General features: G+C 43.5%; 1 protein-coding gene across 3 annotated transcripts in view; it reads left to right on the top strand.

Annotated features, from left to right (window-relative positions):
- FOXN2 (forkhead box N2) overlaps positions 1-23,838 on the top strand; it is a 38,341-nt gene extending 14,503 nt beyond the window's left edge. For 2 of the 3 annotated variants that reach the window (XM_069799934.1, XM_069799935.1), the window contains exons 2-6: positions 1,151-1,701; positions 9,152-9,276; positions 14,147-14,211; positions 18,479-18,547; positions 19,010-23,838. In XM_069799934.1, the coding sequence (XP_069656035.1) occupies positions 1,165-1,701; positions 9,152-9,276; positions 14,147-14,211; positions 18,479-18,547; positions 19,010-19,527 (1,314 nt within the window). In that variant the 5' untranslated portion in view covers positions 1,151-1,164 and the 3' untranslated portion in view covers positions 19,528-23,838. The remainder of the gene's footprint in view (positions 1-1,150; positions 1,702-9,151; positions 9,277-14,146; positions 14,212-18,478; positions 18,548-19,009) is intronic. The other variant, XM_069799936.1, reaches the window with a different exon arrangement.
- The last annotated feature ends 1,304 nt before the right edge of the window (positions 23,839-25,142 follow it).

Below are 25,142 nucleotides of genomic sequence, written 5' to 3'. Positions count from 1 at the left end.
TAACAGTAATAATAATTGTAATGAAAAGGAATACAGCAAAAAGAGAGAAATGAGACCCAAGAAAAAAAACAAGTGATGCACAATGCAACTGCTCATCACGCGCTGACCGATGCCTGAGCAGCAATTCACCCTTCCCGGCCAACTCCCCCCAGTTTATATACTGTGCATGACGTTCTATGGTATGGAATATCCCTTTGCCTAGTTCGAGTCAGCTGTCCTGGCCATGCTCCCTCCCAGCTTCTTGTGCACCTGGCAGAGCGTGGGAGACTGAAAAATCCTTAACTTAGGGTAAGCACTCCTTAGCAACAACTAAAACATCGGCGTGTTATCAACATTGTTCTCACACTAAATCCAAAACACGCTCTACCGGCTACTAGGAAGAAAATCAACTCTATCCCAGCCGAGACCAGGACAAGTGGTCGGCTGTTATTTCTGCGACAGGTCTGAGCTGCCACCCCAGCGGACGGTCCCCTCCTGTCCCACCACCCTCTGCTCCGCAGGGGAGCCCGGGTTAGAGCAGCAAGCCCTTGCAGGAGGGGGAAAAAGAAGGTCTTTTGGACCTGGGCAGCTCTGTGGGACCCAGCTGATAAACTGGTAGGCTGGCCAGATCTTTCCCTGGTAGAATTGGGAGGCAATACTTGGGAATGATTGTGACTTGTAGGGTAAAGGCTTCATTTGCGCTGAGACCACAAATTCACTTTATGCTGATTTAAGTTTTGCAACTTTTTTTTTTTTTTACTCTTTGGGCACCAAAGGCAAACGCTTCGAAATAGGGTCCATTTACAATATAATAAGTATAACTAAAGAGCTAATGTGAGAGCTGAATGGATTAGATCCTACCTGTTAAGGCCTTTTTCAGATTTCAGATGCTGACATCAAAATAGCTATTATTTCTGTGTCCAAATTGGCATTTCAAGATAGATACAGCAGTTTCCAAGTGCTTACCATAAGTTCTGGTTATAACCGAGGGGAATTAACGAATGCTCCTGAGATTACCGGGGGGCTCGTGTTGGACCCTGGCTCTCATCGGTGGCTGCCGTATTCTTGCACGGCGTGGGGACGGTACAGCCTTGCATTTGGGTTTGGTGGGCTGCCACTGAACGTGATTTTGAAGGTTTGCATCAGTTTCTGACCATCTCCTTTGTTGCAGACCAATAAAGCTAAATGGGTCCAGTCACTGGAATGACTCCAGATAAGAAAGCTGAAACGCCAGGAGCAGAAAAAGCTGCAGGACTACGGCAGTGTCACGGGATGGGAAGCTTGCCCGACGCAGGTGATGCCGGCAGGCCGAAGGCCACCGTGGTGGACAGAGATTCGGCAGATGACGAGCTCACAAATTTGAACTGGCTGCACGAAAGTACTAACCTTCTAACAAACTTCAGCCTCGGAAGTGAGGGTCTTCCGATCGTTAGCCCCTTATATGACATTGAGGGCGACAGTGTGCCATCCTTCTCGCCATCCTGCTACCAGAACCCTGAAAAAAAATCCTCCACTTCCAAACCCCCTTACTCTTTCAGCCTTCTCATTTACATGGCAATCGAGCATTCCCCCAACAAGAGCTTGCCAGTCAAAGAAATCTACAGCTGGATCCTGGAGCGCTTCCCCTACTTTGCCACAGCACCCACCGGCTGGAAGAACTCGGTCCGACACAACCTCTCCTTGAACAAGTGTTTCCGAAAGGTGGAGAGAAGCCATGGCAAGGTGAGACCTGGCGGGAGGGAGGTGGATCAAGTTTGAAATTCAGGGGGAAATGGAGAAGGCTCTGTTGTTCTCAAGGACTTTTTGGTTTTTGTGGGTTTTTTGTTTTGTTTTTTTTTTCCCCCTCCGTGTCCTCTACACTATTTGCAGCTGGAGATGGTTTGGAAATGCCACTTCTGACAAATCACAGGATGACAAAAGTCACTTGGTTTTGTTATTTAGCGCTGACCTGGGTAGAGCTAGCTGTGGTGCATCCTTTGAAAAGCTGGCTAACGTGCTATTGCAAAGGACCCTGTTTCCACTTACAGTTTTGTTAGCCGACAATACCCAGCCTGAAATTCCAGACATCTGTCTTGGGATATCTTTTTGCTGAAGCTTCTTAATCTGGTGCAGTCTCTATTCTCCAATGCTGAAATTTCAGGGTGTGTTCCTCCTTCCCTGCTTTTCCAGCATGGCCGTGGCTACGATCGCACCGGGAAGCAGCAGAGATTGTGGGATGCCAAGCAGCTTCCCCGCTTGGCTAGCACAGGTGTTTCCCATTTGGGTGCAGATGTGGTCTTCTGCAAGGCACCCTTGCTTGCAGGCATGCTGCATGTACGCGGCTGAGTGTTTCTCAGTCTAAAAGTGACTCTTTTGCTTGTGATCTTCTTTTACACTTAGCAGAGCTCTAGCTTTCCAGTAACAATCTTAATTCCTGCATTTAATGTACTGTATTGCTTTAACCTCTGTCATAACGTAACAGTGTGTGTCTCTCCGTGGTGCAGGCACAAGCTTCACTTCTCAAAGTTGAGGATACTCATTTCGGTACAAATTCTTTCTTCTTCTGAATTGCATGATTTTACTAGTGACTTCCTTCCTCCCTCTCTCATTTCCCATCCCATTCCTCAAAGAGCCGTCTCTGACTTAAATAAACCAACAAACCGCATACCAAAAGTCAACAAACAAATCCCGGACCCGTATGCGTGGAGGTCAGCCTAAGCGGTAACAGGCTTGTTATCAGACGTGCATGCAATGCCTGGCGTGCTTGACAGCCTTCGCTGTCGATAGAGGTCCTGGAGCCGAGTGGGCATCGGGGAGGACTGCCTTGTACCGGTAGGACTGAAAGTCACCGCTTCTCAACGCGCCTGCTTTTACATTAAATTGTTAGGGTGTTGTTTTCCCAAGCAGCAGCTTTGCTCTGGAAAAAAAAAAAATTACTTTTTGCTGGTGCGTGGCAACCCAGTAACTCCCCCATAGCCGAGTCCTGCCGAGTGTTAGGATGGGCTTTTACTGTGGCTCCAGTGCTGTAATGGAGGAACTGAGATGCTGCAAGCTGTGCCTGCGTGAAGGACGTGGATCTGAGCAGCGACCGCGGGTGGCAAAGGTGCCCTTAAAGGACTGGGTGGCTCTGTCCAGGAAGGGAGACACGAGTTTTGGAAGAATTAGGGCAGGGAAAGGAAATCTCCTAAATGAGTGTATGAGTTCCTGCTGTCTGTGCATCTGCCCTTTAAAGCTCAGCTGTTTCCAGCCTGGAAACCCTCACAGTTTAGGAGTTACTAGTCAAACCTCATGTCTTGGCATTTGGGCGACAGGAGCTTGAGACTGGTCCTCTGCTTACCCTGGCAACTCGACCAATATTGCTGGGCTCAGCGGATGGCTCGCTGCTAGATGTGACATCTCTAGCAGGAAAAACATAACACATAATAGCTACCACCAGTACCGATAAGGTGATGCTGATGTGCTCTGTCAGCATTTTCGCAGGGCTCCAGAGACTGCACAGCTCTCTAATTCTTAAGAACAGAAACTGCATTTACCAAAAAAAACCGTCCCCCAAAAAGCCCCTCCTGAACCTTTGTCGAAGCTTCCCCATTTCCAACAAATTAGTTAAATCTTTACCCTCTGCCCTGCTTAGAAGAGGACCCGATGAGGGTACTGCTCCAAATTCTTCCTGCAAAATAAGTCCGTGGTGCGCAGCGTCACAGAGTTGATCTGGCAGATGACGGGAACGCTGCAGACCCCTTCGGGTGAGCTCCTCAGGTGTCACTTCTTGGAGCAAGCAGCGGTAGCCTACAAGCTCATTTTGCTGATCGTGTTGCCTGTAACCATGTGCTAGCCACGTCTCTTGGTGCTCCTCTGAGAAGGCAAGGTAATTTTGTATTTTCTTCCTTTTTTTCGTTGTTAATGGCATCTTAATTGTGTCTCAAAGGGAGCACGTAGCTAGCTCTCGTCTATCCCAAGTGCCTGTGGAAGCAGAGAGGCCCATGGCACGTTGCATCAGAAGAGCATGGTTTATTTTGTAACGTCAGGGTAAGAAGGGTTTTAAAGCCTTTCAAATGAATCTGGGCTCTTGTATTGGAAGAGCGTAAATGTCTGACGGGAGGGGAGGGTCTGTGCCCCCGCATTCTGGGCAGGCTGCTTTCTGACACCTCCTGGGCTATTGCCGTCGGCTCTCAGCTACGAAATCATCGCCTGGAGCTCTGGCAGCAAAAGTAGGAAGAGTGTCCTCACGTTTGCCATAATGCTGGTATTTTGGTTTGGACTGGGAGCACACTTCAAAGTGAATCTTCTGATTTTTCCCCGCTTACCCCACATGAGCTGGCACTGTTGCCGAAAAACTCGGAATAAAGAACTTATCGACACCAATTTAGTGTAGATAAGCAGACACTTCTTTATTGACGGCCGGGTGCGCGGGTGAGTCCTCTCACGAACCATGCACACCTGAACACCAAAATCATACACCTTATATTGAACTTATTCATACATATTCATTAGATTTCTGAGAAATGTTATGCATATTCATTAGATGTCTGGGACGTTATTAGCATACGTAAATGTCCTTTACGCAGGCGCAGTGAAGGTCTCTGGTGGTCTTCAGAAGCCCTCTGGTGGTCTTCCATAGTCTTCCTCACTTGTCCACTTCTTGACCTCTCTTAGGTGATTCTGCGCAGAACGATTCTCACCATCATCTATATTAGTTTACATAAAAATGCATACTATGTCTATTCTTAAATTTAACCTTTCTAACAATTGGTCCTTCAGTCACACCATCTTATTAATATTCTTCTGTTAAAACAATCATTGATTAATCTCACTTAACTCTACTGACTGGAATCCTCGATAATTAGATCAAGGTGGGAAGGGTAAGGGGTTCCCAAGCAGCAAACTGGTGTCCATAACGGTTTCCTTAGTTTCCTAAAACAAAACACTACAAACCAACAAATCTTTGTCAAAGTTTCTGTGGTTAACTGATTTCAGACAATACTTGAATTCTTATAGTTACACATAGTACATTTTCTAAAGTTCCTAAGTTCCTATGACTACATTTCAAACTTAACACTCCCATACCTATGCTTCACAATTTTCTACTTCTTAATCAAACCAAGCTCTTTTATATAATTAGATTTTAATTTCTTTATCAAAATATTTGCAACAGCACTGCAGGGCAGTTTTGGGACCCATGAACTGCATTTGTTTTGGCTGGTGCTAACCTGGAAGAGGTGCTGCAGGAGTGTGCTTGCTGTGCTCTGATTGCTCCTGGACATTGTCCACAAGACCCTGCTAGAGCAGATCCGAGTAAAACATCCAAGGCACGTGCCGGTGACCCCTCAGCACCAACTTTCTCACTCCGCAGAGCTGTTTCTACCGAGCTGCACCACATCTTGTTGCAGATGTAGCTGTGGATGGTCATTCTGTTTGCATGTATACTTTTATCAGCCGGCTAAATACCTTTAGCCTGCCTGTCACAGGAGGCTGTGGCCGTTCGGGGGTCTAGGACAGCATTCAGCAGAGACTGGGGGAAGGCTGTCCTTGCCTGGATCGCTGAAAAATATTGTATGTTATGGTTTTCTTTTAATGAGTTGAAGGGCACTGAAGGGAAAGTAACTGCCTTGAGATGCCTTATAAGCCAGCACTGCAGTCAAGAGGAGGAACTTCTCCTGCCATGGAAACAGGATGTATGTACGTCACATCTCTGCTAAAATATACATTACCCTTTCTGTATGCACATATTGTGATGCTGCTGTTATCTCAGTGGTTTGTCGAGGTTTATCCCAGGTGACAGACTTAACAGCTGAAATACCCCTTCTTATTACAGTTGCAGTTGAGCTCATGTCTGCGGTCATCCAGACAGACGAGATTTCTATGATTCTATTTCCAGTGGTTCTCTGGTAATGGTGGTTGGGAACTGGAGCTGATGAACAGCAAGGGGATGATGCTGGAGCCTGTCCCTGGGACACCTTGCTGTGGCCCTGGTGCCCCTGAAGATGTGGTGGTGTGATTGTGGGCCAGCGATCCTCAGAAGATATAGCTAATGCTCTTTGCATCTTAAGTACTGTCACGCAGCCTTGGGGTTGGGGGGAAAGAGGTCTGTAGTGGGAAATTGCTTTTTTTGAGGGAGCAGTGTCTGATATACAGCACAGGAGGACCCGAAATGAAAAGCAGTTTGGAGTTGGAAGCCCTGAAGGGTATCCCTGCTCTTTGTTGGACTTTTTTTTTTACAATCATGGGTTTGGGGATTTTTTTATTAATCGATACCACTGGGGAGAAAAGATGCGAGGAGGCAGGAGTGGCATCCACGTCAAGCATCGATTTGGCATGCCACTGCTTCCTCTGGAGGTTGGGGGAGGGGGGACAGGGCTTGAATATCTTCAACAGATCTCCCTTTCTTCTTGGTAGATATGTGTTTTAGGGGTTTTTTTTCTTCTTTTAGGGTTTGTCTTTTTTTTTTTTTTTTTTTTTGACAAGAGATGGTGGTAAACAGTTTGTGTGGCTGTTCAAATATTCAGGCAAAGAACGGGTCCCATCTATAAGGCTGTAAAGATAGGAGAGAGATGTCTATTATCTGATAAACCTCTTGGTGAATATACAATATACGTCCATGCACACCCTAGCTGAAGTGGAAGCAGCTGGTGAGAACTGCCCATACCCGACGGAGCCGGGGCTGCTGCCCAGGGCTGAAGCTCACAGAGGGCTTTCTGCTGTGCAGGGACGGGTGCTTCAAAATGCAGGAATTATTTTCCTTCCTTTATTTGACTAGATAAAATCCTACAAGTCAAATTAGAAATGTTAGAAAGATGCAGAAAAGATGATAGACCAAAAAATAATCTCAGAACAATATAACTGCCCCCCTCATTTTGAGATGGAGAGTCAAAACGGTCTGGTGGCCACTCTGTGCTGACTCTGGAGGGATGTTTCCCTAGATGTTAAATAAAAGTTACACCTACATTTCAGCTAGCACATCAACAGTTGCCCCACTGTTGATGAGATATAGTAACCTCCAAAGGCAGTTTAGCATTTTAGATCATCTTAGGCTTAGTCTTTGCTAGGAGAAATGGCACAGTCTTTTTTTGTTGCCTGTGGTTAGACCGCTGGTTTGTTCTAAAGCTGGATGCATCTGCGTTCTATAGGATTTCCAGCTCCAGTTGTGCATGGCTTTTCCCCTAAAGCACGACACTAACTTCAGACCTGTGTTGGATTTCCACTGCGTGTCTTTGCCAAGCAGCAGATGCGAGCGGAACGGCGCACAGGAGCAGCCTCGTGGGCATCGTCTCTTTTGCTCGATGTCTGCTTTTAGTAGAAATAACGGTGGGTGGAAGCGTGGTTTCACATTACATCTAACCCAATCTAACCACCCAGAGAAGTCGTCACCCTGTTTATGGCCTCTTGCGTCGGACCGAGTGTCTGTACGGCTTCAGGCTGTGCCCCAGTTTGGCTTGATGTTGCAATCCTTGTGTTGGGTTGTCAGGGCAGCAAGCTGGTGGGAATACATGGCTGGGAAGATGAAAGAGGGAAACTAGCCCCATTCTGGCTGCAGGCCCCAGCTGAACCGAATTAGGTGTGAAGTGGAAGTCCTGGCCTAAAGTAGCAGTTAAAACAGTGTAAAGCAGTGGTTTGCTGGTCAAGGGAGTTCTTGCTGCTCCCTGAGGGCACAGCCTCAAAGCTGCCAAAGGGAGGATACAATTTAAAAAAAAGCCAGACTTCGGCAGGGTTGGGATGCTGGGGAAAGGGTCTGGGTCTGGGAGAGGTGCAGGAAAGGGATCAGGGTGTCAGTCTGTCACTGAGATGAGGGATGAAGCCAGTTGGGAGGATAACCCCCGGTAGTACCTAACCGGCTAAATCACCCTGCCAGCCACCATGGCTGCTTAATTAAAGGTAAGCTTCTTGATGGGTATCTTGCAGAATGTCCTCAGTTTTAGCATGAAAAGATGAGTATAAGAAAGATTCAGGTTAAAAAACCAAACAAACAAACTCTGAGAGTTGCTGCAGCTTGGAGATCTTTATGAAAGGCAGTGGCTTCAACTAAAATGATGGAGCTGCATCTCTTTCTCAGCTGGAGCTCTCCCTGATTTTGAATTTTCACTATTGATAGCAAAATATTTCCTCTTTTCGGGAAATGCCCCATGACTTAAATAGGACCACAGACTTGCATGCTTTGTGGGTCCTTTTCAGTCTTAAGTCATGGAGTATCCATCCCTAAAATGGTATTAATACCCCCTCGATACTGGCAGGAGGAGGCCAGCTGGCCTCTGTGGGCTCACAGGAGGTGCCCCACGAAGCTTGGGTGTCTGCTCTGAGACTTGTCCCCCAAAATCCTCTAGAAAGATCTTTCTGTTCAGGTGTAGAGCTGCCCCGTCCTTCTCCCATATGCGTGACTGCTCCTGTAATGTCTGTTTTACCCCCCAAAGCCTGGTGCCGCTACCTGTAGAGCTGTCAGCTGACCTGTCAGGTCAGTGATTAGAGAATTGTTTTAACTTTTCGTATTTAATTTTCCTCTTTATGTTGCAAGAATTAGCAGGCTCAAAACCCAGTTGTTTTCTTTATTTAGTAAATATGTGAAGAAACACTTGAGAGGAGCAGGATGTGCTTCATCTTGCTTAACTTTCAGCATATCAAATTTAATATCAAGAATGACTGGCACAGTGGTGCTTACATTGTTAGGTGCATCAAAAATACATTGATTAGGTTTTCAGGTTTTTGTAGCTGTGCATCCGGCAAGATGCTTTTACAGGATGGTGTAAAGTCAAATGAGTATGCGGCCATATCCAAGCGAAGGGAAAGGTGCTTTGGTTTCTTAGAAACCTGTTAATCAAAAGACTGCTAATCAATTCACTGATGCCTGGGCAGATCCTTAAACTCACAGCTGTATTTACCAAGTGTTAAAATAAGGTTCACAGCTTTCAGTGGACAAACGTGAATGGAAATGGGGCTTTAGAGAAGGGGCTTCAGAGATGCTATCCCAAGCTGCCAGATGGGTGCTTCCATCCCGTATAACGAGGGTCTCGGGACCATACGCTCAGTTTGGGAGCATCTGCTTTCCATGCAGGCGATGGAACTGCCTGAGGACGATGTACATCGGCTGTGCAGTGATGGATGCCTACGTCACTGTGCTGTGCTGCTTCTTGGGAATATTAAATTAGAAATGACTGTAACAGCCTGGCCCTTGGATTTTCTAATTTGCAGTACTTCTTTCTTGCAGGTGAACGGAAAAGGTTCGTTATGGTGCGTTGACCCAGAATATAAACCTAATCTTGTCCAAGCACTGAAAAAGCAGCCTTTTCCCTCAGCACTTGCATTTTATACTCCGCCAGCGTCACCACCAAGGTAGGTGAATTTTCTCATCCACGTAGGGCGTGCGGTTACGTTACTCCACCTAGCCGAGGAAATGCCCACGCAGATGTTGATGTGTTGTTACCGGCTGCCACCTAAGAGAAGAATTTGAGAGGGTCTGACGAGGCAGGGAAGTGTAATGAGCTCAGGCTTCCCAGATAGCAGATCTGGGGTTTGTGTTCGAGTCATCTTCATAACTGTGGGAGAGTTTACAAGAAGAAGGTTGGGGCTGTGCTGGGTGCTTGTGGGTGAGCCCAATTTCTCTGGGGGGCAGGCAGTCCTGGGAACTGGAGCAAAATCCTCCTTCAAGCACAGTTCACCAGGACTGATCTAGGGTGCCTGGTGCTGCTAGCTTGTAAGGAGGTGTGTGTCTTCTCCTCTAAGTCACTCGTCTGGATATAAAACGTATATATTCTGTGCTGTTGTCAAAACCAATCAACTTTTCTACAATCTGAAGTGCTTAGAGAGGCTTGTCTAAGAGACGGGTGGTTTTCTCTGAGGCTGTTAAAAGCATTTTGCAGCAGGGATTGGAAGAACAGCCTTTACCATAAACATACTCTGAGGTGGAGCATGCAAGACTGCTGAAATCAGGGCTTCCTCATCTGACACAGTTTAAGATTAGGCAATAGGTTTTGGAGAATGTGAAGTCAACATCATGTGGTCTCTGTAGAGGAAGAGGAACGGCAGCTGGGTCAGCCTACAGAGGTGGGACGGAGAGGAGGAGGAGGACAGAAAGCAGAGGAACATGTTGTTGGTGAGCTCAGTTCTTAGGTAGGCACGTGGCCGGTTTATCTAGTTCAGCAAAGAATTTGGGTGAGATAAGAGATAACTAAGGTCTCTCTACATTGCCCTATGCCTTAACCTTACTGTGAGGAGTTTCCTTAACAAACAGGAGGAACTGGGATTACTGGAGCAGGATGTAAAACTGATAACATTGAGCAGACCTTTCTAAGGGTCCAACGGGACATTGACCCTGGGAGCTGGCAGCCCCGTGCAAGCTTTAGCTGTCTGGCAGCGGCTGAAGATTTTGTGGCATGGGCCACTTTTGCAGTTGGGCTGGTAACCTACAGGATGTAACAGTGGTCTCTGACCTTCCAGCCGTCTTGGGCTGTAAAGGGTCATCTTGGGTTTGAACAAGCCGGGCAAAAGTGTCCTGTTTTCCAGCTTTCTGCTGGAACGGAAGCATTGCTAAAGTAACCCTGGAAGTGTTTAAATATTAAGAAATAGTCAAATTGGAAAGGATGAGATGGCTGGTGGTATCGTCAGGCTTTGTTTTATGGGAGCAAAGATTACTGAAACTACTGTAACCAGACTCTAGATGATGCTTTTATGGGCTTTAATGTTTCTACATAAGGGCATGGACTTCTGTTTTTCGGTACAACTCGAGTGAAGGTTTGGTCCTTGAAAGCTTTGTTAACACTGTGTCTACGTTAACGCGGTCAAGCTTTAAAATTAGAATAATACAGATGGGAAGGCACCTCTGGATGTTGTCTACCCAGCGAGAGGAACAGAGGATCAAGACAGACTCAGCCTAGGGCAGGTGGTTCAGAGCCTTGACCAGTTAAGCTTTTAGCATCTCCAAGGTCTTCAAGATTAGTCCGATGATACAAGCATTGAAGTATGATTTACCTAGCTTGTATAAATACAACGTACTGATATTGGGTGTAGGGAAGGAGAGATTTTATCTGAATGCTGAAGTACTTGCAAGATCAGGATTTTAATTTGAAGTTGTTGTTTTCGGTAACCTTTTTTCCTTCACTGAAGGACTAGCCACACTTGCCAACAATCACAATTACAAGGAAATTCTGGTCCTAATGAAGCCACATGGCAAAATTCCCACTGACTTCAATATGTGAAGGGTTTTACAGTGCTTGTATTTATAAGGACAACAAAACAAAAGCAACATTTTAAGATACTAAACTTCTCCCTAATGAAAGCTTGTTTATTTTCCTTTAATAATAAAAAACATTTGTATGACTTTCAGTCATGCACAGAAAAGCAGATCTGTCTTTTTCCCCCTCCACATTTAAAAATTCTTGGATTAGATTTAAATTCTGGCCTAATTTTGGGGAATGGCCCTGAAGGGGCTGCCTTGTGTGTGGAAAGAAAGAGAAAGCCCAGAGGTACAGCTGGAGAGAGGCTGGCAGGGGTGTCCAAATTTAACTACAGGGTGATGCTAGAATTCGCCTGCAAGAGTCTCTGAATTTTTCTGTGGGAGGGCTAGTGTTCACAATTATTTTACAGTGTGTTCGCAGGGAATATAGCTATCATTCAGCAGGATTTTAAAATAAAATTTAAGGTGTTAGTTGGAGCAGAAGCTTTCCAAAACTGTAATCTGTGTCTAGGTACACTGAATTTTCTATTATCATAGATGATTAGCATCACTGGTGCATTTTATTTCTGCACAGCTTGTTCAACAAGTCAGTGCAAGGCCCCTAGCTGCATTCTGTTTCTAGTACTACATGTATTCTATCCCTGGGCTCTGAGGATGGCCAGGGTCCTCATCTTGCAAATACCTTATGCATATGCATAGCTCATAGCTTGTCTTAATCAATACTAAGCATTAATTTGCTCTAGGAAAGCTCTATGTGGATATGATTCTTGAAGGATCTGAGCTCAGACCAAAGGATGAAGGTGTTTGGCATTTCTTTGTACAATTTACCTGCAGACTGCAGAGCCAACCATGTTGGGGTGGGTCCACTGCTTTCCTTATGACATTTTTTTTTTTATAATTATTTTTAATTTTTTTCCCCCCAGTTTTGGATCTGTTCCCTTTGCACTGCATCACCCTTACAAGAAAACATACTAGACAGTGAACTCGAGTTTTGCACATGTTCATGTTCAGCTGCGCTGGATCTTTTTCCCTTCGGTTACCACATTGGGAGATGCTTAAATATTACTCTCCTTTTCAGTAGCTTTGGTTACCCATGCCAGGCAGGCTGCAGTGCTGCAAGAGCTCCTTACGTAGCTTGGATGATGCATTTCAAGCCACCTTGCTTCAGTTTTTCCCTCCTGCACTGTACCAACCTTTGGAGCTGTTACCAATGGCCAGCCGAGTTTGGAAAAGACGATGGCAAGTTGGAGCAGTGAGAGTATTAAACGGGCATCCCTCATTAACAGCTGTGCAAAGTAGCTGATCTCAGGGTTGTTGAGATGCGTGCAGCCACAGCACCGGCCAGTAACCAGTGAAAAATATTTTCTTCAAAATTCAACTTAAAAGAATGAAGACTTTAGTTTTAAAAAGGTATTTTAAAAACTGAAGTCATTGTTTGGGTTTTAATTAATGATATAGACAAGTAATTAAAAAAATGTTAAGTACTTAGCAGCTTTGTGATTTTGGGGGGATTTGTGGCTGTTCTTTATTTTGGAAAATAGAGCTGCCTAAATGTGATAAATATAAAAGGTAAACACACCTTAATGATAGAAATCACCCTATTAATCCCATGAGGTTGCTGTTACAGGTTGTGCTTGAAGAGTCTGCTCATCACTCTTCAAATTCTTCCAGTGATACTATAAAAGATGCATGTTGCTATGTTTCATGCTATTTTAACAGTGGTGTACTATTTCTGTTGTATTTATTTCTAACTGTTTGCTAGTATATTTATAACGAACTGAATATTTAGGACTGGGAGTGTAGCAGAAAACCATGCGAAAACTTTAACCTGCCCTTTATTCTGTAAAGTATTAAGCGGTACTATGCCAGGTGCAAAGCTGGTCTGATAACGCAAAAAGCAGACAGCATCACCAAAACATCCCAACTTCAGATAACTTTAAAATCAGCAGATATCTTGGTTTGGGCTTTTTTGTTCTTCCACAGCTTTTTGCACAACACTACCTTTTGTTATTGTTAAACTCCAACCACCGTTTCGAAGAGCAGACGGACACAACTGGTCCTTACCTATTCTGTTGCTCCTGGGCTCTTGAGCATCCCTGTATAAGCTAATGTTTTGTTCACATATAGGTTTTACTTATGTATTTTTAGTATCTTTATTTAAGATCCAGCCTTTAGGCAGTGTCCTGGTATTGGCTGGGGTAGAGTTAATTTTCTTTCTAGTAGCTGGTATAGTGGAATGTTTTTGATTTAGTATGAGAAGAATGTTGATAACACACTGATGTTTTCAGTTGTTGCTAAGTAGTGTTTAGACTAAATCAAGGATTTTTCAGCTTCTCATGCTCAGCCAGCGAGAAGGCTGGAGGGGCACAAGAAGTTGGGAGGGGACACAGCCAGGACAGCTGACCCAAACTGGCCAAAGGGGTATTCCATACCATGTGACGTCATGCCTAGTATAGAAACTGGGGGGAGTTGCCCTGGGAGGGATCGCTGCTTGGGAATTAGCTGGGCATCGGTCAGCAGGTGGTGAGCAACTGCATTGTGCATCACTTGTTTTGTATATTCCAATTCTTCTATTATTATAATTATTATTTTCTTCCTTTCTGTTCTATTAAACTGTCTTTATCTCAACCCATGAGTTTTACTTATTTTTCCCCGATTCTCTCCCCCATCCCACTGTGTGTGGAGAAAGTGAGCGAGCGGCTGCGTGGTGCTTAGCTGCTGGCTGGGGTTAAACCATGACAGGCAGCTACATAAAATCTGTAGAAGTTAGTCTCACTTGACAGCAAGACTTTTGCTTGGGGTGTGTGTTTGGAGGTGTTTTCCAAGTGCTGCTGATGGCTTATGGTGCTACATAAACCAATGTGTCAAGCCATTTACTGAGGTCAATAGAAATTGCTTGCCCGCCAAACTGTGGTGATTGGGTTGGGTTTGTTTTTACTTTTCTATGATCATTGTATTGTGTCTACTATACTTTGTACAAATTATTTGGCTAATTAGGGCTTCGCTTTGACCTGTTGAATTTCTTTTCAGTAGGTCAGCGTCCCCTCACTACCTAACTTCAGTCCTTCAGCAGAATCATGGCCGATCTCTCAAAGGTAAACATTAAATTTTCTTTCATTCTGCTCCCCTGGTTTTAGTTGCAAGCATGTACTGAAGCCCAGCTGATGTTGTGTATGGACCTGGTCTGAAGGGTCTGCTAGATTATGAAAAAAAATGATGTAGTAGAATGCATGTGTATTAGCCGCTTGTGTATTAAATTTAAATCCATAAGATGAATTTCAAGATGTAATAGGGGCCATCTTGTTCTGCCAGCAAGGTATTTAGTAGACACATCACTCCCAAGTATGACCTACTTTAAGAAAGAATAGTTAAGTAGGAAACAAATGTGAAAGCTACGTATCTCTACACTAGTTTTATTGCTTACCAGGAGCTGAGAACAAAAGGCAGCGAATTTTAATGTATAAAGCTTATGGGATGTGGCCACAGAAGTCCCTTAAGGTTGGTTCTTTGATACAGGTGGGTGGGAGAGCATAACAGGATTTGCAGGGCAATGTAGAACGACGAGTATCCTTCAGATGAGTATTTCACAGCTGTGTGGTACTTTTCACTCACTTGCCAAAAAGTTGGGCGCAAGCTGGTGTTATTGCCGGTGTAGTTATGCAGGAAGACCTAAGTTCTGGATATTAACCCAGTTAACAGAACAGCCTCCTGATGTCTGTTTAGTTTAAGGTTCTCACCTTAAAAATTGCAAAATGTTGATTTTAACTCTTGGGAGAGGGGAATAGGTTGGGTTTAATACATGGACTCTGAATACAGGCCTTGATACTGTAGGCTGCAGTGCTGCTCCTCAATCAAGTTTATATCCCTCTGTGTTTCCTACACTAGCAATGAAGTAGGCGCAGGAGAAGACAAATTGCGTCCACAGCCAAAAGCTTTTATGTTGTATAAATATTATTTTAACAACAGTCACCAAAACTTGGTGGAGAAAGATTGGATCGGACCGACTCGCGCTCAAGATGGTACTGTGGATGAGCGATCTCTTCTAGCCATGGCAGGAACTCAGCAGCGTGACACATTTCCCCGTCTAACAAGTCAAACGCAGTTGTCCGTAGATGATGTTTCAGAAGGTGCCCATCCCTCCTGGCTATCCCCGCGGTGGCTGGCAGTGCTGTTAGGGCAGTTGTTTGGCATTGCTACTGAGAAAAAAATGCAGGTTTTGTTTGTTTTGTTTTGTTTTTTTCCTGTTTATTTTCAGGGAATCCCTGCTGAAGTGCAGCACTGCTTGTCTTGCTGGTGTCCCCTTCCTCAGCCCCCTGGGATCTACCTACTCTTACAGGTTTTAACAAGCATTAGAGTAACAAGGACTTTGCCATAGTTCTGTCCTAGGGATTTCTACTTTTGCTTTCCACAAGGGAAAATAGCCAGCCAGATTCAGATTTAAAAAAAAAAAAAAAAAAAAACAAACAACAAAAAAACCAACACCTGAATTTAAGATGGAAATCTGTTTTTCATTGACAGTCAAGTGCAAATAGAAGTAGCAACAGCTGTTGAACAGAAGATGGTTACTTCCTTTTCCCATACGTACTTTTTTAGAAGTTTTCTTCATTTTAAAACATTTTAGTGGGCCTTGGTACCAGGAGGGAGCTAGACAGCATGCTGGGTATCGCAGCATTTCTTTTGAAGAAGCCTGTTGAGCACAGGTCTTGCACCTCACTACTAAAACTTAATACATTGAAGGCTTGTCCTTGTCAAAAATAATAATTTTTTTTTTAAAAGTGCTGAGAAGTGACTTGTGCTCAATTTTTAAAAGGCTGATTCCAAGAAAAAGTGAGCATGTGTTAATTTGTTGTAAAGGCATGTTGTTAAAGCTCTTTCAAAAGGATAATGAAAGGCCACCAACAAAGTAGGATTTGAGCAGCATAGCAGACATCCAGCGCTCTGGTTTTGCTAGCACGGTAGGCTTTGAGGTGAGAAGGTTGCTTTCAGTTTTTGGCCACAAACCAGAAACATTGGTTAGACAGCAATGTCAAGGTTTTTTAGAGACCAAGCAGCTGCCTGGTCCACAGATGATAATTACCATGCATCCAGACAGAGGTTTTTTATGGTGGTACCTGGGTGGCGAGGAAGCATCCTTGGGTGGCTGGCTGCTGCAGGGCTGCTAGATCGGGGATTCTCAGGGCTTGTTAGAGAATACACAAAATCCCCCTCCTCTTAATGATTTTGCTGGTGCGTCCTGTGACGGGTTTGGAGATTGCCAGTCTGATGGTAACTATTCCAATTTGCTACACCGGAGGTGCCAAAATGATGACTTATATCTCCTCTCATTTAATTTCTGCACCTTGGTGAACCTGCTCAGCATCTCCCTGGCATTAGAGACAACCCATTAATGTTCCCGGGGTCACACAGGGCAGCTGTTGTGCATATGAAAGAATTCCTTGTAATAAGGTGCTTCCTCAGCCATTCTGCTAGGGAAGCATAAATTTGGGAAATACTCCTCTGTTGAGGAGAGCAATCACAAATGAAGCCAAAGCACATTAGCGGTGACACAGAGTTCTGCGAAGAAGTCGCTGCAGAGGCGTCTCTCCTCTTTCGTTGGGGGTACTAAGATGCAGAAATGCTCTTTGCAGGTAGTAATTCTCTGTTGCATTAATACCTCTGCTTGTCAGTTCAACAAGGCAGTGCTTATATACCAACATCAGATGTTAAAATAAAATGTCTGTGATAGCAAGCAAGGAATGGGAATATTTCACTTTCTGATTATGGTAATGGAGGAAAGTAACTCTTCATGCCTTTTTTTATTTCTTTTTGTCAGTTGGATACATATGACTTGTAAATTCAGGGGCTCTATTGCTGCCAAAGACAGACAAACCGGAATAATAAAAAATAATCTCATGAGTGCAATGGGATAGACCTTAAAGTATGCTGGTTTTAAAATGAGACAGTGAAAACAAGGGGGGAATGTGTATGTTTTATAACCTGTGTTGGAAGCAGCAGCTCAGTCCCCTTCCCATGTTGGTCCAACATTCCCAAGGTATCATGTTATTCAAATTTCTCCTTGACCAGGGATGAAGTTAGGGACAATTATTTAAGATAAGGAAGCCAAACTGACAATTCTGCAGTCCCTCTCCCAATACTAACTCTCCCCTCAAATTCAGTAATATAGTTAATGCATATAATGGGGTGGGGGGAGAAACAAATGCCATCCAAAATTGCTGATGTTTCACTTCAACAGTTCCCACCCAAGTTCCAGTTCAGCAGGACTGAGAGCCCGTTCTGCTCGCTGCTGGTACCTTCCAGCATGTTGTCTTCCAGCCCCGCTTCTCCACTCGCTGCTCATGTGTGTGTACATACATACATACATATGTACACCTTGGATGTGGTCTTTTGCTCTGAGACACCAAGGCTCTTGTGAGAGCTGACTGTCTCTTTGCTCCTCTTTTGCCTGGTTAATCCACCATATCTATTTCTTATATATTTCTCTCCTGTATAAGGAGTATTCATCATCCATAGCTGAAATGAGCAAAGGAAGACCTTGGATTTCCTTTTTTTTTCTTTTTTTTTTTTTTTTTTAAAGTACATAAGCGTGTTCTGAAATGAGTGGGAAAGGCATGCTTGTTTCTTTTCCTTATCACCTGATTCTGGTTAGAGATGTCACTCTTTGCCATAATATCCTTAAGGTGCCCTTTTTGAGATGTAAGCAATCCACTCTGGCCAGTGAAGGATGGCATTTTACAGCAGCGCTTGTCACCGTAGCTAAAAGCACCACAGTTTACCTAAACCTTTTTAAGTGCCTATTTATTATTTAGATCCCCATGCTTTCTAGATCGAGCAGTTCAGTGCCCTTTCCCCCCTCGTCTTCTCAATGTCTTCCGTTTGACTTGTCGTTAGCGTGAAAAATACTGCTGGAGGAGAGAGGTGTGCTGAATTAGTGCTGCGTTAACGGGCACGTTCGTTCTCAGCCTTGCATATTCACATAACCAGGGTATGAAGCTGCTGAGATGCTTTGCTGTGCCATATGCATCATCTTTCTTAACCGGTACAAACAAAAGCCACTTGTTGATAAGTATAGCAACAGCATCGTCATATTGAAAGTCTAATTAATGTCACTGATTCTTGGCTTCAGCTTTGCTAAGTGCAATGTGAGAATTCAACTTTTGAATATCATAGTTAAGGTATGAGACTGTTCTATAACCGTACTGCACTGTACAAGAGTCATGCTGTGCCTGAATTTGTACATCTCCCCCCCTCCCCTGCTCTTTATTGTAGGCCAATATATGCAGATATATATTCTCTGTATGTTCTAGGGACCTCATTTTGTCAGGCTGACCCGAGATCTAATGTTTTCCTGTTTCTCCTTCACAGAATCCGATATTGATGCTGCTACTGCAATGATGCTGTTAAATACTTCCATTCAACAAGGGATGTTGGACTGTAAGCATAAGCCATTTTACCCTGTTTTTCTTCTCTACCCAGCAGCTAAATGTTTTCTCCATAAAGTTTCAGGAAACGAGTATGGTCTAGTTTCCAGATAGTAAAAGCAGTCAAGAAGAAATTCTAGTTTGATTATTCTTTCTGCTAGCATTACAGAGTTTTATAGAACCACCTTCTTTTTTTTTTTTCCCAGTTAATTTTGTTTTTTCTGCAAAGTTCTTCCCCTGCCCTCTTTGTGCTAGATGGTAAAGAGTTTCTTAGCTACTTCTCTGTTTCTTCAGCTCTTAGTTGTGATTAGCTGAAGACTGTTGTCCTCTGTGGGTGACAGTAAATGTGCACAAGATATTACAACTCTTAAATCCTCACGTTTAGCTTACTTTACAGTCAACCAGCCATAGTGTGCTCGTTTTGCAGGTGATCTCGTCGGAGTATTTGCTTACTGACAAATCTCATTTTTAATAGGTGAGAAACCTCAGCCTCTGAAGACACCGAAGAAGAGGAGTTATGGCAGTGCGTTCAATCCTCCCAGTTCCATAAATTTGCAGGAGAGCGATTCCGCGGCCACCAATATCGATCCGAAGGAGGATCACAACTACAGTGCCAGCAGCATGGGTTCCCAGCGCTGCGCATCTAGGTCCAGCGTGTCTTCCTTGTCCTCCCTTGACGAGGTGTATGAATTTATCTCCAAGACCAGCCATGACGGAAGCGATGGCAGCGAAGGATTTCACAGTGAAGTGGATACAGACGTTGACTATGAAGATGATCCTCTTGGAGACAGTGGCTATGCATCACAACCTTGTGTAGATACCTCTGAGGAAAGTCAGCCTAGCAACAAAGCACTCAAGGAGTTATGTCAAGAAATTGATGAGGAGTTGAAAGAAGCAGCGGGGTCTCTGCTCCACCTCGCTGGCATCCAAACGTGCTTGAGTTCCTTAATAAGTACTGCAAAGACCCACTGTCACAAGCAAAGAAAAAAATAGTATGTTTGTCAGTGTTGAATATATACATATATTTTTTTTAATTGTGGCAATACTCTTCTACTTTTACCCTTCACAAGGGAGATCAAAGCCATAAGAGAACTCATTGCTTTTTTATTTTTGGCGCTAACTATAATTTAGCCATTTATTTTTAAATCACTGCCTAAAAAGAAAAAAAAAATATTTAATCTTCTCAAATTAGAAGAGATGCATGACTTGTGAAAACCTGAAAGCATACTTCTTAATGATCACTTTTTAATTTTTTTTTCCTTTTTAATAGTTGATTATTTGTTTTTTCCAGAGATATGTTTGTTCAGATGCACATTGTGGATGATATTTACATCTCTGCTGGCCCCATCTGCAGAGGTGAATTTTGCCCTAAGGGCTCTGACTTCCATGTAAAGGATTAAAAAGGAGGACAAAAAAAAAAACCAAACAAAAAAACGGGGGCGGGGGAAGGTCCTGGCCTCACTTGCCTCCTCCCACTTGTCCTCTCTTCCCTCTTCTGAGAAAGGTCCCAGTAGAAACGCTGGGGAAGCGACTCCAAGTGGCTGCAGTTTTCAGCCCATCTGACACAGTGGCTGAAAACCCGTAGCGCTCCAGGAGCTGCTTTCAGCAAGATGCCAAGAATCTCTGGGAATAGTGGGGATAAGGGGGAGCTGAGGTGGGTACCACCCGCAGATTTCTTTTTTTTTTTTTTTTTTCTCCTCCTTCCCCTAAATCTGCTGTGTGCAGGTCAGATACCTGAAGGCAAACAGGTTGGGTTTTTTTCATCTTAAGACAAATTGTCTCTTTTTTTGTGGGGGTGTGTGTCCTTTTCATGCAGATGCATGCACACATACATACGTGCACCTTGGATGTAGCCAACAGTGAAAGCTGCCACTTGCCAAGTTTGATGTTGTCCTCGTGTTATCACCGCTGTTGAATATGTAGTAGCTGCGTAGTCCTGCAACATCTACCCTTCTGCTCCCCCGTACCAATTCGGGGGGAAAAAAGAGCCCAACAGTTGTTGGTGGTGACAACGTGGACAAGGTGGAGGCTTTAGGTGGCGAACAGCTGCTGGAAAGGGAACGTCTTACCCCCTAAACTGAGACAAAATAGAATAGCTGCCTTTTGGATCGGTGAACCCTGAATTGTTTTGGGGGTTTTTGCCCCTTCCCCTCAGTGTTCGTTGTTTTTGTCACATGGGCTGTCCTTACCTTTTGTTTCCCAGATCACTGTGCCTTGTGCTGTGTGAACCCTATCAGCCTGCTGCCGCGTATGGGGCATCTAACGGCGTTAGCCTTTGGATGTACATCATAGCTCAGGAGGACCTCTCTGTTTCGGGAAGAAATTCCTCCACAATTCATTTTTGCAATAAGCGAATCTCTTTATAGTTCCCAGACATCCTTCAGCCAAAAATGTTTTAGTGGTATGGTGAACTTTTTTCCTCTTTTTTTCTTTTTCTTTCTTTTAAAATCAGTGGTGATTGCTTATATCTTCCTGTAGATGATGGCTTGCTTTTTTTTAATTTTCTGTTCAAAAATGGGTAAGCAGTTCTGTTGGAGTGGGTTTTAACAGTACTGTATGTATAAGGATGCCTTAAGTCTGTTGCAGAATTGTATACAACTATCGAAGGTCATCTTTCCTGTTTCTGAAAGGTAGCATGATGTGCCATAAACGTTCTCGCTAACACGGGAAGCTATTGCTTCCAGCCGGTGTTGGGCAAGCTGGTTGAAAATGAGGAGCAGAGCTACCTAGGAAGCCAGTGTCCACTGTTTTGGTTGTTGAAAACAGTGCTGGATTCAGCCAAAAGTTAACCTTTCCCTAACGGGGTATTTTTCTGGCTACTTGGAGGCCTTTCTTAGATCAGTGTGGTTGGGGGTTTTTGGTTTTTGTTTCTTTTTTCTTATTTGTCAGTCTCTTCGTGAATACTGCCATAAACTCTCTACTTTAAATATGAACACAGCCATGCTGCTGAAGGTCTGTTGCTCTGAGGGCCTCTTCCAGTGCCTCTTGAAGACAACGGTGGTGCTCCCGCTGACTCAATGGCTGTTGGATCAAGCCTGAAATATTTGAGGTTCTTTGTATTTTGGAATTTAAAGCCAATTATGTTTTTTTTTTTTAAAGCACAAACACTAGGAAAAAAAAGTGGTTTGGGTTTTTTCTCCCCAGTTTTTTTCCAGTACTTCAGTTTTTAAGAATAATTTTCTTCCCTTTCAAGAAATAAATCACTCTGCTGCATTCCTGCTTTGTGTGAACACCCGTTAGCCTACACCCGTAACAGGGCAACATGTGTGCAGATGTGTATGTCTTCTGGATATCACAAGTGGTGCATTAGCCAATTAGATCTGATATCGTATGTGTTACTGATGGATAGTAGGGGTAAAACTCGCTATTTAAAGGAAAATTAAGTACCAATGCAGTGGTTCTTAGGATTTTGAGATGTGGAGATGTGAATGCTCGGTGAAACTGCTTTTTGCTCGCGGGTTGCTTTTGTACCTTGGTGGAAAACTGCAAAGAAAACTGCAGGGTTTGTGTCCATGCGAAAATGAGGATTCAGCTACACAGAAGTGTTGTTAGCAGTCTGGGATTTTGCTCAGTGCCATGATTTCAGTTGCACGCTGTTAAGAGGGGTGCTGCGTGGCTCTCGCTGATGGTGGTTGCAGCCTTTCTGTAGCTTCCAGTGGAAGCTGGATCAAGGTCCAAGTATTCTGGAAACTGCGGTCATAGTCAGCTTCGTGGTTTGGTTTGGTTCTGAATTATTTTTTTGCCTCAGATAAAATTTGAGAAGGTTAATTCTTACTAGGAGTGTGGCTGTGCCGCTGTTATCCCTGAAGTTGGTGATAATGACTTCAGCATTTCTGAAGGGATGGGGTTGGGATGCTAACGATGTGTTTAATTACCATGTGCAACGAGCAATAAAGCCATACTAATCAGAAGTTAGCGGTGAAAGCTGCATCCATCCTTACAGCTTTCAGCCTGGGAGAACTGGAATTGTGGAAAGGGGGAAGCAACTGCAGCCTTTCCCCAGGACGCAGAGTGGTGCGGCAGGGCCACGCTCGTCAAGCTTTGCTGGCTTCCCTCTCTCCTTCCGAAGGAGAAGGCAGCCGGTCTGGGCCCCTGACCTATTCCACCACGTTGTTCCACGCCTCTGCCCGCGTGTTTTGGCAGGTAAAGGCCGCCAGCTCAGTTGCGGAGCACCCCTCTTGGTAGCGGGAGAATAGCTGCCCTTCCTTTCGCTTACTTATCTAGCATTGGGTTTGGGTTTGTTTGCCACCTCAGTTAGAGACCCTGGTGTATATAGTATAAATGGAATATAATTAAAAGTTATTTTGATTGTTGGGTTTTGGTTTTTTTTCTTTGTGACATATGTAAAATGTTCATGCCAATGGTTGACTCGGATATATTTTGGCAAGAAAAGTATTAATGAACCACATTCAATTCCTTAAATACAGTGAATAAGTGTATGAGACTCATGTACAAGGGAGGCTGCTCTGTTCAGGATAAATCTAATGTGAATACTGTACGAACCTGTATTGGCCTTTCAGGTTCCAATACTAAATTACTGCTTTTGCAAAAGTCACACACATCAAACATTTTCAAATCTGACTGTAAAATGGAAGTTGTATGGTTTGCAACTTTTCATCAGCCTGAAAAATAAGTAGAAGCTTTGGTTTAAAGCAAAGTACACTCATACACGTTAGTAATGGTGTAGTCAAAATATTTATTGAAAAGAAAAGGTAGAATATTTTAAATGTTGCACCTGCCATTATATCTTAAAGCACATTCTTCACACCTAACTGCCAGTGCCATTATCAAAGTCTGTTTTATAAATGTACATTTCTTCAAACTAAAAAGTGCATAATTAAAAGTATTATGTTACTGCCATATAGTGATATAAAACATTTTATAATTGCCAATTCATTGTAACTATTATTTATTTAAAAGTGAATTGTAAGAATGCTTTCTGATCAAATGAACCAGAGTTGTTTTTAAACCGTTCCCATTAGCTTGTTTCTAATGTAGCATAAGCAATGTCCTTGGGTTTGTTTAGAATAATTTTGCCAGTAGGTGACCAACTCTAACCCTTTTTCCTCCAGTTTAGTCCTTTACCCGTTTTAAAGACGATTTACAGAAGTTTAGTTTTTTGTATGCTAATCTCTGTTAATTAAAACGTTTATAAAGTTTATTTTTACCAAAGAGATGCAATTCATTATGACAAAATATTGCAGAATAAACTTTGTTTTATAACATTTGTGACTTTTCTGCCCACATTTTTCATTCAGATGATCAAAGGGGCTTTTCTAAAATAAACAGCATTGCAAACAGAAAGCGCTGTGTTCTCTCTTTATCTACAGACCCTGGTTCTGGTCTCAGATGGTGCTCCGAGTGCCCCACCTTCCCACGTAAACCCCTTCCATGAGATGGGACTGGTGTAAAAAGCCAAACGTGTAATTCATTGTAGGTTGGTTAAGACAGTCGCGTGCATGAGGAAGTCACCTGTAAAATACTCTATCAGTCCATAGTAGGATTTGCTTAACAGTTAGGTTCATCCATAGCTGGCCCATAATATTTGAAGAGCATCTTATTAAGGCCAAGATTTCACCCTTTAACCTGGAACTTGAGGAATGTTTTGACATCTTGGAGATTGCTGACATACTACTGCATACCTTTTGCCCTCCTGTGCAAAGCATTTGTTTAAATAGAAACAACTCACGTCTTTTTCTGATGAAACATCTGTGATTCTTTACAGTTCCGTATCCATATTGCTGCGGCCAAGTTGCTTGTATGATATTCAAAGATCAACAGCGTAGCACAAGACAGGTAATTTAAAAAATGTGTCCCTGGATAAAGCTGCATAGGTCTTGTTTGGTGTTTTTTTTTTAGTGTTTACTTTCTTTAGGTATGATTTACAGTTCTGTTGGGTCTTTATACATAAGGCCGTATGGAAGGTGGGACCAACCCCCTCTTCACTGGTGGGAACGAAATACTCCCCATCCCACTTTCTCCTTGCCTCGGCTTGCTGCTCCCGGGCCAGCTTTCCCCTCCAGTGCACGCACACACGGGCGCCCTTCCAGTGCCCGAGAGGGAGAAGTACCACGGGAGGGAAACAAGATCTGACATGATGCTTATCTCTCTTAAAAGCAGACATTGGTCCATCTCTTCTATTTTTGTTTTTTTAACCTTCTAGTAGCACCAAGTTAAGTTCCCTCTGTAGGAGCTGATGTAAATACAACAGTTCCTTTTGCAATACTTGAAGTGATACGGTAGTTTTTAACAAAGACTTGCCTTTATCACCGTATCAAATAAAATTTAAATCACAAATTACAGAATATATATGCACTATTAATATCTTTGATTTAGTGTTCATCCTAATATTACTGATAACAACTGCTCTAATTAGTTTGGACAAAATCAGAGCTATGTAACATATGTTAATGATATCTTTCTAATTGTTATTCACTATATTATGCTAAGAGAGCCTTAAGTTCGTTGTTAAATTTCCCAAGAGTGTTTTCCTCTGTTACGACTTTGCTGGAAATTACCCTCTGTATGGAGCCACAACTCTCGAAATAAAGCATTAACTGAAGCAATTACCCACTTATACCAGCTGTATTTTAAGGACATTTGTTGAG

Source organism: Haliaeetus albicilla, chromosome 13 (assembly GCF_947461875.1).
Source record: "Haliaeetus albicilla chromosome 13, bHalAlb1.1, whole genome shotgun sequence".
In the NCBI taxonomy this organism is placed as follows: Eukaryota; Metazoa; Chordata; class Aves; order Accipitriformes; family Accipitridae; genus Haliaeetus; species Haliaeetus albicilla.
The sequence above is the reverse complement of the archived record's forward strand: the minus strand, read 5'-3'. Positions and strand labels throughout refer to the sequence as shown.